General features: G+C 48.0%; 1 protein-coding gene across 3 annotated transcripts in view; it reads right to left on the bottom strand.

Annotated features, from left to right (window-relative positions):
• Positions 1–7273: 7273 nt before the first annotated feature.
• The window catches only part of FANCG (FA complementation group G), a 31687-nt gene continuing 25255 nt past the window's right edge, over positions 7274–13705 (bottom strand). For all 3 annotated transcript variants that reach the window (XM_077284787.1, XM_077284795.1, XM_077284804.1), the window contains 2 exons: positions 7971–8103; positions 7274–7639 (listed from right to left, as the gene is read on the bottom strand). In XM_077284787.1, the coding sequence (XP_077140902.1) occupies positions 7501–7639; positions 7971–8103 (272 nt within the window). In that variant the 3' untranslated portion in view covers positions 7274–7500. The remainder of the gene's footprint in view (positions 7640–7970; positions 8104–13705) is intronic.

The following is a 13705-nucleotide window of genomic DNA, read 5'->3' as shown; positions in this document are numbered from 1 at the left end:
GGTAGCACTGGCATGCTGGAGCTCTCAGGGCCGCTTTCACCACCAGTGGGTATGGCAGATTCACCGATAGCAGAGGGAGGATTTGCCGGTTCAACGGTTGGCATGGCATCCTCCGGTGGGGCTCGCTGTGGTTGCGGGTCCGGGTGACCTGGCTCCACATTTAGTTCTGGCGGTGTCAGTTGACGAAACGTTAGGACAGGTATCACAATGGCCTGGTTTATTTGAGTCCAAGACGGGGATATCGCCAAGAACAGTGTGTATCATCTTTTCCTCTTCCATGGGCGGAGACGTCCTGGGGTCTGTTTCCCCATCTCTCAGCTTATCAGGGCATATCTTAAGGTGGTCTCTGGATATTGCCGTTGAGGTTTCCCCTCCATCTTTGCTGATGAGACAGACCTTTGTATTGTCGAAATCAGATGGCAGGATGGTATATGGCTCCGCTTCCCATTGATCATCAAGCGTGTGTAGTCTCCGCTTCCGTTTGAGTACCTGTTCCCCAGGTGGCAAGGGAGTCGCAGGAGCATGCTGGTTGTAATCCCTTTCTTGTTTTTGTCGGGCTTGGGTGAGACTTCTTTCCACACTCTTGTACCTTGCGGTACTTTTGCTGCCTCTCTGTATCCCAGTCCGCATCTAGCGAGATATCTTCGGGGGTCAGGACCCCCATGTCCAGATCCACAGGTAACTTGCTAGACCTTCCTCGCATCAGGTACGCTGGAGTGCAGTTGGTGGAGTTCACCGGGATGTGGTTATACATATCCACCAAGTCTGGTAACTTTGTGGGCCACAAGTTCCGTTCCTCCACAGGTAAGGTCTTCAGCAAGTCGATCCCCACCTGGTTCATCTTCTCGCACATCCCGTTGGTTTGTGGATGGTATGGCGTGGTTCTGATCTTCTTACATCCATACAGATTGCAGAACTCCTGAAACACTTCCGCTTCAAATGCTGGCCCCTGATTGGTCAGTACCTTCTCCTGATACCCATGGGGTCCACAGAAGTACTGCTGGAAGGTTTTGGCGGCCGTTCTAGCCGTTAGGTCTTTGACCGGAACGACTACCAGGTATCTGGAGTAGTGGTCCATGATGGTGAGAGCGTAGATATAGCCTGACCGGCTGGATGTTAGCTTCACGTGATCCAGCGGACCAGTTCGAGCGGCCGTTTGGTGATGATGGGCTGCAAGGGAGCCCGCTGGATGTCACGATCCTTCCGGCGTAGGCTACATGGGCCACACTCTTGGCACCACTTCTCGATGGCTTTCTTCATACCAATCCAGTAGAACCTCCCTCGGAGCAGCCTCTCCAGCTTCCTCCACCCGAAGTGTCCTGCCTGTTATGGACTGGTAATTTAGGAGCGACATGCGACTAGCTCTGGGCAGGTGGTAACTATACAGACCGCAGTCCCTGATCTTAACACAACACTAGCAGTAGCCGTGGAATGTTCCTGTCACTCCCTGGACATCTCGTCACAGCCGGAGAACTAGCTACCCCTAAAGGAAGAAATAGGAAAGCTATCTTGCCTCAGAGAAAATCCCCAAAGGATAGGACAGCCCCCCACAAATATTGGCTGTGAGGAGAAGGAAATGACATACGTAGTATGAAACAAGATTTAGCAAAGGAGGCCAATTCTAGCTAGATAGACAGTAAGGAAAGAAACACTGTGCGGTCAGTAATAAAAACTAAAAAAAGTCCACCGTAGAGATATGCAAAAATCTCCACACCTGACTAAAGGTGTGGAGGGCAAAATCTGCAGCCCAGAGCTTCCAGCTTAGCTAAATAGATACATACTGATAAGCTGGACAAATGAACAAAACATAAATGTGCTGAACAATAAGTCCACAACAAGTGGACTGCAAAAGGACAAGCAAGGACTTAACTTTGTTGAACAGGTCAGAGAGTCAGGGAAATCCAAGAGCCGTGCCTCCAGGCAAGAACAATTGGCAACTGGCATTGATTGAGGGATAAAGCCAGACTAAAATAGCTGAGCAGAAGGAAGATCAGTGGAGGCAGCTGCTGATACTAAATCCAAGAAGCAGCTATACCACTCAAAACCATAGGAGGGAGCCCAAGAGCAGAATTCACAGAAGTGCTACTTACAACCACCGGAGGGAGCCCAAGAGCGGAATTCACAACACCTGCCCCATCGTGGTACGCTCCCAGGACCATTGGCACATCTGGTCTTGGGACCACGATCTGCCATACCAATTCATGAGTGCGTGAGTCAATGCTCCTCCGGCACAGCTTACCATCATGAATAAACAGTCTGCCCCTCTCCTTCCACAATTGTAATGCCTCTGGTGGGTCATCCGGGCCAGGATGCAAACCTGCCTGCATCAGGAGCTCTTTCACCCGACGGACCGCAGGGTCACCATCCTGGTTCTCTGCCCACCCATGATGGGGCAGGGGATTCAACGGGCACACCGCTTATTCTTGCGCCTGTTCTCCACCTGATGGGAGCACTGGGTGGCCTTGGGGCGATGGAAAGCGGGCAGCTCTACCTCTTCGAATGCTTCTGGATCTTCCTCCGTTTCGGGCAAGTGGGGCATTCGGGACAATGCATCGGCATTCGCATTCTTGTGCCCTGCCCGGTACTTGATGGTGAAGTCGTAATTGGACAACCGGGCCATCCACCGCTGCTCCAAGGCACCGAGTTTCGCTGTGTCCAAATGCGTTAGCGGATTATTATCCGTGAAGACGGTGAATTTTGCCGAGGCCAGGTAGTGTTTGAACCTCTCCGTCACGGCCCAGACAACGGCAAGGAACTCCAGCTTAAAGAAACTGTAGTTGTCAGGGTTCCTTTCAGTGGGGCGAAGCTTCCTACTAGCGTAAGCGATTACTCTTTCCTTGCCTTTCTGGATCTGGGACAGCACGGCTCCCAACCCCACGTTGCTGGCGTCCGTATACAATACAAACGGTTGGTCATATTCAGGTTAGGCCAGTACCTCTTCTCCCGTCAGCGCCGACTTTAAACAAGAAAAGGATCCCTCCAGTCCATCGTTCCAGTCAAATGGAGTATTCTTACACTTGTTCTTCTTGGACTGGCCCACCAACAGGTCTTGTAAGGGCGCGGCTTTCTTGGTGAAGTCCTTGTTAAACCTCCTGTAGTAGCCTACCAACCCGAGGAACTGCCGGACTTCATGGAGGTTGTTGGGCTTCGGCCAGTCTTTGATCACCGTAACCTTGTCGGAGTCTGGGGCCACTCCTTCAGCACTCACCACATGGCCCAGGTACTGCACTTTGGGTTTTAGCAGATGGCATTTGGACGGTTTCACCTTTAAGCCAAAGTTGGACAAAGCTTCAAACACCTCGGCCAGGTGCTTCAGATGGTCTTCATAGGTCTTGGAGAAGACAATGACATCGTCCAGATATAGCAGCACGGTTTCAAAGTTCTTATGTCCCAGACAGCATTCCATCATCCTCTGGAACGTTCCCGGGGCATTGCACAATCCAAAGGGCATGTAGTTGAATTCGCAGAGACCCTTCGGCGTCGTGAAGGCCGTCTTCTCCTTGTCCGCCTCTGCCACGGGAACCTGCCAGTACCCACTGGTGAGATCCAAGGTAGAGAAGTAGTTAGCAGATTTTAAAGCAGCCAGGGACTCCTCTATCCTGGGCAGTGGGTATGCGTCCTTATGTGTAATGCGATTTAACTGCCTATAATCAACACACATCCTCATTGTGCCATCTTTCTTCCTAACGAGGACTAACGGAGCTGCCCAGGGGCTACAACTGTCCCTCACTACCCCAGCCTCCTTCATCTCTCGCAACATGTCTTTGGCACACTGATAATGAGCTGGGGGTACAGGACGGTATCTCTCTTTTATGGGTCGATGATCTCCTGTGGGGATATGATGTTGAATCCCTTTTACCTGCCCGAAATCTAGGGGGTGTTTGCTAAATACCTGCTCGTATTCATGCACAACCCTGTAGGCCCCATGTTTCTGGTGAGGTAGGGTAGAGTCAGTGCCCACGTGCAATTCCCGACTCCAATCTTTCAGTTGCCCTGCAGAACCGTTGTTCTCCGCCGGATTGGACGGGACCAAGGGTCCGGGTGCCTGTATCACACTATTTTTAACAGTAAACAGTTTGGCAAGTGTGGCATATTTGGTTAGATGGACTTCCTCCTCCCCACAGTTAAGAACACGTACTGGCACCCTCCCCTTGCGGACGTCAACCACCCCTCTGGCTGTCAGGAGGGTAGGCCTATTATCTGAATATACGGGTTCTACCAGGGCCTGATAGTCTTTACCCCTGAGGCCTATGGCTGCCCGACACCATATTAACATTTCACTCCTGGGGGGTATCACAATGGGGTTTGAATCACTCACTGTGACACGACCAATTTCACCACCAGTCAGCTCCACCTGCTGTCTCTGCATCAGAGCTCTGATTTCTTTCTGCAGGGCACGTTGTTCACTGTAGCCAGCTGTTTCTGCTACCTGCTGTAACAAAACAATAACTTCTGCAAGACAATTTTGTATGACATTAGTACCAATGGTCATCATGGGATTACATTCACGGCGGTCAATATCAACAATTACAATCCCTTGGGCCTCCAATTCTACCCGCCCCACTTTGATAGTGACCTCTTTATACCCCACTTGTGGCAATGGCTGACCATTACTGGCTATGATGGTGAAATCATCATCGGGGCCACGAGTAATGTCGGTGTCCTCCCAATAACGTCTATAAAGGATGTAAGGCATAGTAGTCACCTGTGAACCGGTATCCAGCAAAGCGTTCATGGGGATACCGTCGATCACGATGGGGAGAACTGGCCGCCCTCCGATGTATTTGGCTCTCCAATTTTGCGGGCCTGACCGTCCTACTCCAGGGGGTTGGCCCTCTGCCCCAGGGGTTGCTCGTTTAAATGACAGTACCTTGCAAGATGGCCTACCTGGTGGCAGCGGCGCCAGATAGGTCGTCCGTCCCGATGAAAACGATCGTCGTCTCTACCTCTGGTCGACGGAACCCTCCTCTGTCGCTGCCAGGGGACATCCTCCGGTCTGGAAGCCAGCTGGATCTTCTCCTTGGGGGCCTCCTGCAGGGACTGTACGGTCCGGGCTAGGGCAGCAACGCTCCTGGTCAGCTCCTGCATCTGGAGGTGCAGTCCTGCAGGGGAATCATCTTCCAGGGTCTGGGCATCGGCCTCAGCTGAGACGGTTGCTTCTGGCGCCACCTCCTGGTGGTACGTGAGGGCTTGACGCCTGGGAAGTACGGCATGGCTGGGCTGTCGCTCTGGCAGCGCCTGGATGGCTTTGTCTTTGAATTGTGCAAAAGTCAGGTCTGGATTCTGCATGGCCAGGAAGTGCAGTTGGCCCCTTTGGTGACTGCACAGGAGCCCCTCGATGAACCGCTCTTTCAGGAGTTTATCTTCATCTTGCATGCTGTTTGGGTCACTCTGCTTGATGGCCTGCAGTGCCTCCTGGAGATTAAGGGCATAGTCCCTTAAGCTATCCTGCGGCCTCTGCTTGCACCCATAGAACGTCAATTTAATTTCTGTAGCAGTGCGGGTGTCAAAGGTGGCTTTGAGCTTTGCAAAGACCTGCTGTGCAGTTCTCTTATCCGTGGCGGGTCAAGACTTCACTTCTCTCAGAGCCGCTCCAAAGAGTTGGCCGGTTATCATATGGACTTTCTGAGGCTCTGTCAAGGGATAAAACTCGAGCAGGCTACAAATCCCTTCTTTAAAGTCAGTCAATGTATGGGATTCTCCAGAGTATCGCGGGAGCCAGGCTGCTCCAGGTAGGTACGGCATGGAGAAGGGCATGATGGCTGCTGTAGCCACGGCGGTATCCGGTGGGCTGATGGGGGCGGCAAGCTCTGCGGCATCCGGCGGTGATACAAGGCCCGCAGCTGCGTCTACTGCGGGGCCTGGAGGTGCCCCTGCGGCTGCGGCCGCCGCTTCTCCCGAATCAGACATGGCCGCTCCTCCCCTCTGCTAACCTGGTGGAAGTCGGGTTCCTCTTCCGGAGTCGGCACCTCACCGCGTCTCTTCGCTCCGCGCTCTTTTCGGTCGACTCCGCCCACGAAGCTATGGCGGATTTTGGCCGGCACTTTTGGCGGCAAGCGACAATACACAGTCTTTGCAATAAATCACGGTTCAAGCACAATTCAGACACAGTTCCAAGGCACACATGACCTGATTCTTCAGGCTTAAGTAGATCCTGTTCGTGACGCCAAGTTGGAGCGCCCCCAGACGCAGGGCCGCGGGGTACTCGGTGCCGGGCCTCTCTGTCTCGGTCCTGGGGTTGTCACGGTAGCTAGACCCGGTCCGTGACCCTGCTAAGGGGCGTCCAATGAAAGGTGTGATGGTGGTGCGTGGTGCAAGGAGCGATGAATAACGAGGACACAGGGTTGCAGTCTCTTTACCTCTTTACTGAAGGCTTCAGGATTCCGCAATCCAGAGCACTGCTAACAGGGCTGGCTGAGACCGGCCGGTTCGAAGGCACAACCAGAGTTCCCTTTGCAGGTGGAAAATCAGTGCCTACCTTCTAGGGCCTGTGTGTTGTAGTACCTCCCTGCTGAGCACCACGGGATAGTCCTCACAACTGTTGTGTCTGTTTCTGATGTTCTTTCTCTCTCCGTCCCTCAGATGATATGGATAGGAAGCACCCATATGACGGGTAGGCCTGGAGTTATTCTGGGACCCTAGAGACGCCGCTCTCCCACAATTGCCTCCGTTGTCTTCGTTAGGTGTAAAAGGGTGAGATAACCAACCTGAAGTTAACTGTCCTGCCGTAGTTCGAAGTAATGCTTAGAGTCTGTTACTTCCTCGGTGCCCCGGCCACCGGCTATGCGCCTCAGTAGGATGTTGCCACGATCTTAAGGCACGACTCCTACTGGTTCTAATCTCCTTTGTGCTGTGATATCACTTCTCACTTCTCCACAATAAACTTCGCTTCGTGTCCTTTCTAAGAAGCCTGCCGCTATATCACTCAAGCACGGCTCCGTAACGATCTGTCCTTTTCGCTAGGCCGCTGTCAGGATCCCACCCCTGACAGGTCATCTCCCGAACTCTCCCGCGCTGCTTTCTGTCTAACTTCCTGTCCAACCCCCAGTTTTACCAGAGCGTGAGGAGTGGCCTACTAGATAGAACCACTCCCCCTGGTGGCCGGAGTGTGAAGTGTAGTGTGTGTGTGATACCTGGTCAGGTGAACTCCTTTAGTGCTATCAGACGTAACATCGCTCCCCTTAGCGGCAGAGCGACATCACTGCAACGACCAGGACTCTGGGGCGCTGCACTTTCACACTTAGGATTGTAGATGAATCAAGTGACAATTATTCTCTCTACATAAACCATATTCATTTTATTTTTTGCTTCTGCTCAGAAGCTCGGTGCAGATTATTACATTACTGTGGAAAACATCTTTCACTTACTACAGGGATGAACTAATCCAAATTTATGGGCAAAGCTGATGCTGTACCAGCCTGACCCCCCTCTCCCCCCATACCATCTATAATGCACTTCTGGGAGGTTTGTGGGCCCCTCTGGAGTCACTGAATGGCCAACTCATGTCTTCAGAGCCTGAAATGTGTCATTAGGAGCAGTCGCCGTTTCATTCTTTAAATAATCCTCCAATTCTTTCAGTAGAGATGTGTCCATGGGATATCCTTCCTGCCCAATTACAGACAGGTACAGGGGCAAATCTCTGCAAAGAAAGCAGAAGAGCAGCTAATGAGGCGACCACCAGATTCTGACGTTTTGACCCTCTATATGCTACATGAAGAAAAATGCTGCCCGCCTTATTGTCTACAGCTGTTTTCAGTGGGAGGTGAGCTGCAGGGCCGGTGCTCAGTGGGTGTTCCCTGTGAAGCAGCGCTTGCTCCTTTCCATGCTCCAGCTTGTGTGTCTGCGTCTCTTCCTCATTCTATAGGACTCACATTGACATAAAACCCATCCAAAAATGTGATGGGCAACGTTCCACAAACGCCTTTGAACCCCTCCCCCCCACCCATACATGTAAATCAGGCAGCACTAACCCCCTTATAGCCACCCACTGCTGGTGTAAATCCGCCTTGTGGCTCTGGAATCTCCTCCACTGACAGGCGGCCGCTTCCTTCCGTCCCAGCCTCCAAAGAGCATCCACCATAAAGGAGTTCACACCTGGAAAGGCTGAAAAGCAAAATGGCTGGTTTTCGTAATGGGGTTACCACTTATCCAATTAACAACAAATATAATATACAGGAAAAATAATGACATGGCCCCTTGTTCACCTGATCTGAACCCCATAGAGAACCTGTGGTCCCTCATAAAATGTGAGATCTACAGGGAGGGAAAACAGTCCACCTCTCGGAACAGTATCTGGGAGGCTGTGGTGGCTGCTGCACGCAATGTTGATCGTAAACAGATCAAGCAACTGACAGAATCTATGGATGGAGGCTGCTGAGTGTCATCATAAAGAAAGGTGGCTATATTGGGCACTAATATTTTTTGGGGTTTTGTTTTTGCATGTCAGAAATGTTTATTTCTAAATTTTGTGCAGTTATATTGGTTTACCTGGTGAAAATAAACAAGTGAGATGGGAATATATTTGGTTTTTATTACCGTATATACTCGAGTATAAGCCGACCCCCCCTAATTTTGCAACACAAAACTGGGAAAACTTATTGACGAGTATAAGCCTAGGGTGGAAAATGCAGCAGCTACCGGTAAATGTCAAAAATAAAAATAGATACCAATAAAAGTAAAATTAATTGAGACATCAGTAGGTTAAGTGTTTTTGAATATCCATATTGAATCAGGAGCCCCATATAATGCTCCATACTGTTCATTATGGCCCCCATAAGATGCTCCATACAAAATAAGCCCCATATAATGCTCCATGCAGTTATGGCCCCATAGATGCCCCATATAATGCTCCATGCAGATATGGCCCCATATAATGCTCCATGCAGATATGGCCCCATAGATGCCCCATATAATGCTCCATGCAGTTATGGCCCCATAGATGCCCCATATAATGCTCCATGCAGTTTTGGCCCCATATAATGCTCCATATAATGCTCCATGCAATTATGGTCCCATATAATGCTCCATGCAGTTATGGCCCCATATAATGCTCCATGCAGTTATGGGCCCATAGATGCCCCATATAATGCTCCATGCAGTTCATTATGGCCCCATAAGATGCCCCATATAATGCTCCATGCAGTTATGGCCCCATAGATGCCCCATATAATGCTCCATGCAGTTATGGCCCCATAGATGCCCCATATAATGCTCCATGCAGTTATGGCCCCATAGATGCCCCATATAATGCTCCATGCAGTTATGGCCCCATAGATGCCCCATATAATGCTCCATGCAGTTATGGCCCCATAGATGCTCTATATAATGCTCCATGCAGTTATGGCCCCATAGATGCCCCATTTAATGCTCCATGCAGTTATGGCCCCATAGATGCCCCATATAATGCTCCATGCAGTTATGGCCCCATAGATGCCCCATTTAATGCTCCATGCAGTTATGGCCCCATAGATGCTCCATATAATGCTCCATGCAGTTATGGCCCCATAGACGCTCCATACAGCATTGTGCCACATGTAATGTAATGCTGCTGCTGCTGCACTAAAAAAAATAAATAAATCACATACTCACCTCTCGTCGCTGCTCCTCAGCGTCCCGTCTCTCCGCACTGACTGTTCAGGCAGAGGGCTGTGCGCACACTAATACGTCATCGCGCCCTCTGACCTGAACAGTCACAGCAAGAGGACGGGAAGACGGAGCTTCGGTGGAGCGAGGGAAGGTAAATATACTCACCTACTCTCGATGCTCCTGACACGGTACCTGCATGTCCCACGGTGTACGGTGCGGCAGCTTCTTCCTGTAGTGAGCGGTCACATGGTACCGCTCATTACAGTAATGAATATGCGGCTCCACCCCTATGGGTGTGGAGTCCATATTCATAAATTCAATGAGCGGTACCACGTGACCGCTGAAGAGGGGAAGAACTTGAAGCTGACGTGCCGAACACTGTGGGACATGCAGGGACCGCCTCAGGAGCGCTGGGAGCAGGTGAGTATTTGACAGGCGTCGCTCCCCCTCACCCGCCGACCCCCCCCGCCTTCCATGACTCGAATATAAGCCGAGAGGGGCACTTTCAGCCCATTTTTTTGGGCTGAAAATCTCGGCTTATACTCGAGTATATACGGTAAGTTGCCTAATAATTCTGCACAGTAAGGCCGGCGTCACACTAGCGAGTTTTATGGACGCATGCTCCGTTTGTCAGTGTATTGTGCAAAAAATCCGCCAATGAAAGTCTATGGGGGCGAGAAAATTACGGATTACACACGGACCATGCGTGTGACTTGAGAGAAATACTCATCGGTGTTCTCTAGAAAAGCCGGCAATTCAGTGCGGTGTACAGTAACATCACACTGACAGAATAGAATAGAATAGAATAGGTAGAGTAAATGTGTACACATAGAATAGATACAGTCATATGAAAAAGTTTGGGCACCCCTATTAATCTTAAGCTTAATGTTTTATAAAAATTGTTTTTTTTGCAACAGCTATTTCACTTTCATATATCTAATAACTGTTGGACACAGTAATGTTTCTGCCTTGAAATGAGGTTTATTGTACTAACAGAAAATGTGCAATCTGCATTCAAACAAAATTTGACAGGTGCATAAGTATGGGCACCCTTATCATTTTCTTGTTTTAAATACTCCTACCTACTAACAACTTGCAAGTGGCCACTTTAAGTAGCTTTTCTCATGATTGCATACACCTAGCTATGAAGTTCAAAGCTCAATGAGGTTACAAAACCCAAAAAAGTGCTTTAGTAAGTCAGTAAAAAGTAGGTAGGAGTATTTAAAACAAGAAAATGATAAGGGTGCCCATACTTATGCACCTGTCAAATTTTGTTTGAATGCAGATTGCACATTTTCTGTTAGTACAATAAACCTCATTTTAAGGCAGAAACATTACTGTGTCCAACAGTTATTAGATATATGAAAGTGAAATAGCTGTTGCAAAAAAACCAATTTTTATAAAACATTAAGCTTAAGATTAATAGGGGTGCCCAAACTTTTTCATAATATGAGTGTGTGTGTGTGTGTGTGTGTGTGTGTGTGTGTGTGTGTGTGTGTGTGTGTGTTATATATATATATATATATGTGTATGTATGTATGTATGTATGTATATATTTTAATTCAGCGCTAGATAGCAGAAATGCCGGTAATTCAATTGCCAGCTTTTCCTATCTCCTTCACAAACCCGACAGGATAAGAGACATGGATTACATACAGTGAACCATCTCATATCCCTTCTTTTATTACATATTCCTCTTTACTAATGTAACAAGTGTCTCTGTGTCAAATTTGGTGGCTCTAGCTATTAAATTAAAGGGTTAAATTCTGGAAAAAATTGGCGTGGGCTCCCGCGCAATTTTCTCCGCCAGAGTGGGAAAGCCAGTGACTGAGGGCAGATATTATTAGCCTAGAGAGGGTCCATGGTTATAGGACCCCCCCGGCTAAAAACATCTGCCCCCAGCCACCCCAGAAAAGGCACATCTGTAAGATGCGCCTATTCTGGCACTTGGCCACTCTCTTCCCACTCCCGTGTAGCGGTGGGATATGGGGTAATGAAGGGTTAATGTCACCTTGCTATTGTAAGGTGACATTAAGCCAAGTTAATAATGGAGAGGCGTCAATTCTGACACCTATCCATTATTAATCCAAGAGTACGAAATGGTTAATAAAACACACACACACACAATATTAAAAAGTATTTTAATGAAATAAAGACACATGGTGTTTTAATATTTTATTATACTCTTAATCCACCTGAAGACCCTTGTCACCTGAAACAAAGTTAAAAAAAACAACAATATTCCATACCTTCTGTCGTTCAGTCTTGTCCCACGCTGTAAATCCATCTGAAGGGGTTAAATCATTTTATACCCAGGAGCTCTTCTAATGCAGCTGTGCTCCTGTCTGTAAAACCTGGTGAATGAATGGAATGCAGGGGAATGTACTGTAGTTACCTCGAGTTGCGGTGATGCGCCCTCTGCTGGATGAACTCATATGAAGTCGAGCCTTGGAACTTTTCAGAATATTTTCTCAAGCTCGAGTTCATATGAGTTCATCCAGCAGAGGGCGCATCACCAAGTTTTACAGGCAGGAGCACAGCTGCATTAGCAGAGCTCCTGGGTGTAAAGTGATTTAACCCCTTCAGATGGATTTACAGCGTGGGACAAGACTGAACGACGGAAGGTGTGGGATATTGTTGTTTGTTTTTTTTTTACTTTATTTCAGGTGACAAGGGTCTTCAGGTGGATTAAAAGTATAATAAAATATTAAAACACCATGTGTCTTTATTTCATTAAAATACTTTGTAATAATGTGTGTGTGTTTTATTAACCATTTCGTACTATTGGATTAATAATGGATAGGTGTCATAATTGACGCCTCTCCATTATTAACTTGGCTTAATGTCACCTTACAATAGCAAGGTGACATTAACCCTTCATTACCCCATATCCCACCGCTACACGGGAGTGGGAAGAGAGAGGCCAAGTGCCAGAATAGGCGCATCTTACAGTTGTGCCTTTTCTGGGGTGGCTGGGGGCAGATGTTTTTAGCCAGGGGGGGCCAATAACCATGGTCCCTCTCTAGGCTATTAATATTTGCCCTCAGTCACTGGCTTTCCCACTCTGGCGGAGAAAATTGCGCGGGAGCCCACGCCAATTTTTTTCCGGGATTTAACCCTTTAATAGCTACAGTGCCCAAATTTTCCACAGAGACACTTGTTACATTAGTAAAGAGGAATATATAATAAAAGAAGGGATATGAGATGGTTTACTGTATGTAAACCATGTCTCATATCCTGTCGGGTTCGTGAAGGAGATAGGAAAAGCCGGCAGTTGAATTACCGGCTTTTCTGCTATCTAGTGCTGAAATATATATATATATATATATATATATATATATATATATATATATATATATATATATATATATATATATATATATACACTGCATATATGTTTTTAAGAATATTTGAGCCGATGGATCCATGGTATGTCCATTTTGCAAGCCTGCGAGAAAAAAACGCCATAAGGAAGCCATACGGATGACACACGGATAGATTTGTACGTAAAAATCGCATCTTCGCATTGAATACGGAAGAGTGTTTTGGGACAATTACTGCGTATTACGGCCATAAAAAACAGACCGTATTTCCATACGTGCACAAACAGATATCCCCCTAAGATAGCCAAATCTAAAAAAAAAAAAACACTCCAACTTCCAAAAATATTAAGCTTTGATATTTATGAGTCTTTTGGGTTGATTGAGAACATAGTTGTTGATCAATAATAAAAATAATCCTTTAAAATACAACTTGCCTAATAATTCTGCACACAGTGTATTTACTTACTACAGGGTATTTGTTCTTTTTTTTTCTGTGAAATGGCCATAGTGTGAACATGCTCTTATACATTTAGTCTCATACTGAACTCAAGCTTCCAAATCACACCGGCCACTAAGTCTAAAACTAGACTCGAGCTTCCCGATCACACCGGACACTAAAGGTACCTTCACACGAAACGACATCGCTAGCGATCCGTGACGTTGCAGCGTCGTCGCTAGCGATATCGTTTCGTTTGACACGCAGCAGCGATCAGGATCCTGCTGTGATGTCGCTGGTCGCTGAATAAAGTCCAGAACTTTATTTGGTCGTCCGATCGCTGTGTATCGTTGTGTTTGAA

The sequence above is a fragment of the Ranitomeya variabilis genome, chromosome 1, assembly GCF_051348905.1.
Source record: "Ranitomeya variabilis isolate aRanVar5 chromosome 1, aRanVar5.hap1, whole genome shotgun sequence".
NCBI lineage: Eukaryota > Metazoa > Chordata > Amphibia > Anura > Dendrobatidae > Ranitomeya > Ranitomeya variabilis.
Note: the sequence above shows the minus strand (reverse complement) of the source record. Positions and strands in the feature narration are given on the sequence as shown.